General features: G+C 44.6%; 1 protein-coding gene across 1 annotated transcript; it reads right to left on the reverse strand.

Annotated features, from left to right (window-relative positions):
- Positions 1 to 5,030: 5,030 nt before the first annotated feature.
- On the reverse strand, positions 5,031 to 6,104 carry LOC310856748 (free fatty acid receptor 2-like; the record flags this gene model as incomplete). The annotated part of the gene is made up of 1 exon (XM_083762220.1): positions 5,031 to 6,104. One exon carries the CDS (start codon positions 6,102 to 6,104, stop codon positions 5,031 to 5,033), a length of 1,074 nt encoding a protein of 357 aa, XP_083618346.1.
- Between the last annotated feature and the right edge of the window lie 743 nt (positions 6,105 to 6,847).

The raw sequence follows: 6,847 nt of genomic DNA on the forward strand, positions 1-6,847 counted from the left end.
GCTCACTCCAACAAGTATTATGATGCGACACGCTGAGAGCTTGTAGACCGGTTACTTTTGGCACGGCACACCATCATACAAGCAAATATAAATCAGGCTAGAATGAGTGCATTGTGGAGGTTGGGTGAATATGACCGTCCGTGACCTGACTTTTGATAATGAGGGTGATTGCAGGTCTCTGTGCTATCGCAGAATCTTTTGTGGTTTGTCCTTTAACATAAAATAAATGTACAGCAAATTGACGACTAAAATTGGGGACAAAAAGGGGGTAAAACGTTAAAACTATAAACATTTACAGTACTCAAGTAAATGTAGACCTATACGTACTTATACTGTCCTGTCCACCACTGACCAGGACCACACACCACGAGTAGTTTCCCCGCTGTGTTAATGTGGGTCAGACATTGATCATTCCAAAGCAACGCATTGCCTGCAATATTGCATACTTGAGTGAATTAATGATTTCCCCCGATCGATGGGAGGAAGCAAAAATGTCCATCAACTAAAGCCAGTTCAACCTTCCTGATTTAATTCCGTCTCGCTCAATATGACGAGAAGTCTGTACTAATCAGTGCAATTTTGTTGTTTTTGTTATTTGTCACCCCAAATGCCAGACGCTTTCCCAAATGAGGCGATTGCGTACCTGAATATTTTGAAGATGTGTCTCTTGTCCGCATTAACCATGGTGCTTATACTTAGAAGGTAAGCAATACATTTATCAGATCAAACACTGCACACACACACACACACACACACACACACACACACACACACACACACACACACACACACACACACACAAACTTTCTTTAACCCATTCTGACCTGAGATCAGATTCTAAAAATGTCAGTCGTTCTTCGATTTTTCAAAAAATAGCAGACCTACAAGCTCGTATCGCGCCACTCGGTGGCGCGATATGAGCTTGTAGATCTGCTATTTTTCAATAGCTAAAGCATAACATGATGCCAACACCAAAATGGGTGCCCGGTCAGAATGGGTTAAAGTCATATCTCATTATCTCCATAATCAGTCATCGCCATCATCCACCTACTGTATCTGACCGACTAGGCCTACTGTCTTCCAGATAATAATGAGACATGAAACGAGTCAACCACTCTGGCTCATCTCAACAGACCAGCCCTGGACAGACAAACAGCATTGTACAAATTCAGATGCCGCATCAACCTGCAGAGAAGAATGAGACATGAACAATTACCAGTTAATGTCATATCAGACTGAGTGTGCCGTCAGCTCTGGCCTATATTATCGAAGTTGCTGTCACGTTCAAAATCCCCTGCTGTATTACATTTTATTGCTGGTTTCACAGCACTGCACTTTCTACCAAGTGACGCAATGGCAAATCCATCCCGTGCACGTGTGTGTGCGTGCACGTGCGTGTGAGCGTGACAGTGCGACCCGTGCATGTTTGAGCGTGTGAGATAGACTTGCTGGTACTATACTGTAAGTAACTGCATGGATATATTAGTCATTCACTCAGTTCTGTAGTGTACGTCAAAATGAATGCTTCATGCATGATCTGCCTGTCAAATGGATGCAGTAATCAGCTCAACCTTTTAGCTGAAAGTCTAATCCCCTAGATAACAGGATTAGAGGTGATGTGAGTGTTTCCCGGGTGTGATAGGATTGTTTATGTTTGCGATATGTGGGGCGTGTTCTCAATTCACATATTTGATAAAGAGGGGTTTACTGTATATTTTCTCCCACTCACAACGATACACATAAACAATAACTGTACTGTATATGAATGGTTAGCACAGGATTACATGCAGGGTATGCAGATGTATAAATAAATACAATTAACAATGATTGACAGGCACTCAAATCTGTAATGTTTATATTTACTTACCGGCCCAGAAAGAAAGCTTTTGTTATACCGGTACTGTACATGTCTTTTTTATAGGGATAACAGAAAACATATCCCGCTCAGGTCGCCATGTTCTGACTGATATATATTGATATAGTCCGGCAGACTGGGTTGTGGAGTTGGAAATTTGTTGTAAGTATTTTCTATTGGCCTAAATTATTGTCTATATACAGTACTCATGAATCCACTTGGCTGTTAGTATTGAGCAATTCTTTTATAGGGGTTTCTTGTGACCCGACCATTAACATCCTAAGGCAAAAATGTCAAACTGTCCTTATTCTCTAAGTAGCATGTGACATGATGAACTAGGGGGTTTTCAAAACACTCCTTGGGCTAAAAACAGCCATAGCCACTTGCCCAAATCATGTGGCCAAAATGTGCTGACCTCATCATATTTGTCATGACGGCTATGGCCGTTTTTAGACCAAGGAGTGTTTTTTGTGCAAACTAATGCTTGGAATGGATTCAGAATCATGAAAACCCCTAGTTTGACATGTCACATGCATGCTACTTAAAGCATAAGGAACGTTTGAAATTTTTGCCTTATATACAGTAGGATGTTAATGGTATATAGGGTCGCATATAAACCCCTATAAAAAGATTGTTCAATACTGACAGCAAGTGGATTCATGAATGTATATAGACAATATGTTAGGCCAATAAAAAGGACTATAGGCCTATACCAAATGTCCTACTTTAAACAAAAGAAACCTACTGGCTGCCGGACTAATAAAACAAATGACTCATTTCATAAATTCACACAGTATGACGTAATGGATCTCATCTTTACACATTACCTTCACATTTAGTCAAACCTTTTTTGTTTTGTTTCTCTCTCTCTCTCTCTCTCTCTCTCTCTCTCTCACACGCACACGCTCGTGCGCACACACACACACACAGAGGCGCAAGACGGACGCGAAGCGGCGCCGCCGAAAAATCCGTCCCCCCCGTCCCCCCCACCACCCTAGGGGAGGGGGGGATGGGGGGGTCTAACCACAAAAACGTGGGGTTATGGTTAGGGTTTGGGGTCGGACGTCGGACTACAGAGAGGTTGTTTCAGTGACTCAATGTACATACAAAACTGCGTTTTGGCACAGTTATTATTATTATTATTATGAATTACCTGGCTGTGATTCCTCCTCCTCCACAAAAACGTGGGGTTATGGTTAGGGTTTGGGGTCGGACTACATAGAGGTTGTTCCAGTGACTCAATGTACATACAAAACTGCGTTTTGGCACAGTACAGTTATTATTATTATTATTATGAATTACCTGGCTGTGATTCCTCCTCCTCCACAAAAACGTGGGGTTATGGTTAGGGTTTGGGGTCGGACTACAGAGAGGTTGTTCCAGTGACTCAATGTACATACAAAACTGCGTTTTGGCACAGTACAGTTATTATTATTATTATTATGAATTACCTGGCTGTGATTCCTCCTCCTCCACAAAAACGTGGGGTTATGGTTAGGGTTTGGGGTCGGACTACATAGAGGTTGTTCCAGTGACTCAATGTACATACAAAACTGCGTTTTGGCACAGTTATTATTATTATTATGAAATACCTGGCTGTGATTCCTCCTCCTCCCCATTTGTCTCAAAACGTAAAAGTTTAACCACATTATCAGCAGCGCCTCGAACAGGTCAAAACTCACTGACCATCTGATCTGTAAGTTAGCCTATCCTATATAAAATGTACAACACCTGGGAAGTTTTCAGGAGAGGATGTTTTAACATCAACATATATAGTTAGTGTTAAACCCATGCAACTCGAGAGGAAAGAAAAACCTGCAGCGCCTTACCTGCATGTTGACAGTTGTGCTTATTTGCTTAATAGCGGCGTGACCGGCGTCGATTTCCCCAAATCCCCCAAAATAATAATATAATTCCCAAAGTGGGGTCCGGGGACCCCCAGAGGTACAACTACATGATAGTTTGTGGCATGTCATGTGGACGCTCTCAGTTTTTTAAATTAACATTGATTATCAATTGGAGTCCCATCCCACCGCTAGACATGGCATTACAATAGGGTCCGTCCGAGCTGTATAAATCTTCTCTTATGGGGGTCCTTCTCTTCTCTTCAAATGGGGGGGGTCCGCAGGCTAATACGTGTCCATTTGGGGGTCCTTGACATGAAAAGGATAAAGTAAATCCATTCATCTACTGCTGTCTGACCAAAGTGGTGCGTGACACCAAAAGTGCTGACCTATTGAAATCTGTTCCTGTATTATTAGAATCATTACAGAGTGCAAAGCACATTGGGTCACTGATGGCGGTGTAACAACTCCCAAACTTCCGACAACAGTAGAACGGGCCAAACCATTTTGGGATTTAAACAGGGGTGGATCAAATATATGCTTCAAAATATATCGCGTTTATGAACGCAGGATTTCAAAAGTATTACTCCTAAGATAACTTTGGAGCCAGGGGGGATACAGGGGGGGACCCCCCCAGCCAGGGGGGACCCCCTAACTCATCTGGGGGGGACCAATGTGACGCTGGCAGGGGACGAAACCCCTCCGTCCCCTACCTTATTGCGCCCCTGCACACACACACACACACACACACACACACACACACACACACACACACACACACACACACACAATTACCTTCTACATAAATACAGTACATTTGTGTGAACTGCTTATCTCTTATTTCTATAAGAGATGACGTTTGAAGGCGTTGCTTATAGATAGTCCATGTGTTGGCCTCTCGCCAAGCTCCCGGGAATGTCCGTTTGGATAAAGGACCACGGCATTTCACCATCTTTTCTTGGCAAAGTCTAATTGTCATTGTCATTGTCAAGTACGTTTTCATTTGAATCTGGCAATCCACAACATCGCCTATACATCTGTATAGGCGATGTATAGGCGAAGCATAATTAATAACTGAATGGCAGGATTAATGTGCATATAGGAAACTGTTGCAGTCTGTTCTTTTCTCTTTCTTTTTCTATTTTTGCTCCTCAGACAAAGGTCCACATATCCTGTCTCTAATCTGAGTAGGAAGTTCACCAATGGACGATCAAACATCATAAATGACAACATCGCACGTGTGAAAGTAAACACGTTTCCTGCTTCCAGGAACAAGTGAAATAACAAATTAGTGTAGTCAGCCACTCACGACTCCCATTCATTCATTCAGGTCAGATAGCATTGATCTCCTCTTGTTTGGGTCCCTTATCTTTTGCTGTCTTGGTAACTCCCTTCCAAAGGGACTGGAACATGCACATTCGACTCTTCACCCCCTTCAACACGCTTCCCACAGTCCCTCTCACAGCAGCGGAGGAGAAGTAGAAGATCAGGGGGTCCAAGCAAGCGTTAAAGGTGCTACACAGCAGGGCCATGTCTCTCCAGTCAGGATTCTTCCATGTGATAAAACCCACGACGTGGGTCATATTGTATGGACCAAAACACAGGGCAAAGACCAGCAGCGTTCCCAAAGCCATGCCTATCGCCCGGAGACGCCTGCGTCTGCCTATGTGCTGCAGCCTCAAGAGAATCTTGATGAAGTTGATGTAGCAGAAGCTGCATATCAGGAAGGGAATACAGAAGAGCACCACGCAGAGCTCCAGCCTGACGGGCAGGAGGACATTCAGCTGTGCCTGTGTGAAGTTCTCATAACACACCTTCTCTAGCTTGTCGTGGTGGGGCAGGCTGTGGACGTGGACGTGATCCGAGCCGTTCAGAAAACCGCCGTCCGGGCTTCCGAGGGCCGACGCGTTAACTCCTCCGCCGTGGGTGACGTTCGAATGAGAGCGGGGGCTTTCAGAGCCGATTAACGGCATGATGAAGACGATGCTCAAGTTGCTGAAGCAGAATATCCAGGCGCAGACGCTGGCGGCCACGGCGTACCTCGGCCGGCGCTTCAGGGCGTGCTGGATGGGGAAGGCCACGCCCAGGTAGCGCTCCACGCTGACGGCGGTGAGGAAGAAGACGCTGGTGTAGATGCACATGTAGAAGACGAAGCCGGACATGGGGCAGAGCACGAAGGGCATGTCCCACACCATGTTGTTCACCACCTCCTGCATCTTGAAGGGCAAGAAGAGGAGAAAGAGGAGGTCGGAGATGGTCAGGTTGAGGAGCAGTATGTCGATGGGCGTGGCCTTTTGCCTCACCTTCCTGCTGAACGTGTAGAAGGCGAGGGCATTGGCCGGGAAGCCCAGCAGGAAGGTGATGAGGTAAACCGACAGGCACAGGCCGGTGTGGCACTCCTGCATGGTGGCCTTGATGCTGGACAGCTGAGGCAGGGGAAGTGTCACATCACGTCTTGGACTCACAGGGGAGACGGAAGCGCTCCACCAAAGGGAGGGGGGGGTTGAGGGGGGAGTCCAAAGAGTATTATTGGTTGGCGGGCCTGGAACGAACCCGGTAGACAGTGTGGTTTTCGTCTCCCCTCATCATCATCTCCTCGAGGGCTTTGAGCTCTGCAGATAAGGGAGAATGGGAAAAGATTAGCACACTGACACTTTCAATGAGAGTTCACTGCAGTCATTTCTTTGTAGTACTTCTTTCATAGCATTATTAAGCAGATTTACAGAATTTTCTCCCAAAATAATAAAACGATTTAAAATAAAATTGGAATCAAACAAGACATGTTTCAAGGGAACAAAGAAAGAAAGAAAGAAAGACAAGAAAAAGACCATTACTGCATCAAAAGTAATCAACAAACTATAGTGAGATAAAAAAAACTGTGCAAACATTGGCCAAATTGTTAAATAATTTAAGTAAGATTGTATAAATAGACAATATACAATCTTGTAGCACTATAGGCATTGAGCTTGTAGATCTGCTATTTTCACAATATTTATCTGTGTACCGAGTCAAACAAAATGTAGGCTTACTGCCTCAGCTCCTACAATTCAAACTGCTTGTCAGGGTGGGGTTCCCCTGTTCAAATATGATAATTCCATGGGGGTTGTGGCCTGAAGAAGTTGAGAACCACAGATATAGAGCACAATAA

This window comes from Protomyctophum parallelum, assembly GCF_964188405.1.
Source record: "Protomyctophum parallelum genome assembly, chromosome: 3".
In the NCBI taxonomy this organism is placed as follows: Eukaryota; Metazoa; Chordata; class Actinopteri; order Myctophiformes; family Myctophidae; genus Protomyctophum; species Protomyctophum parallelum.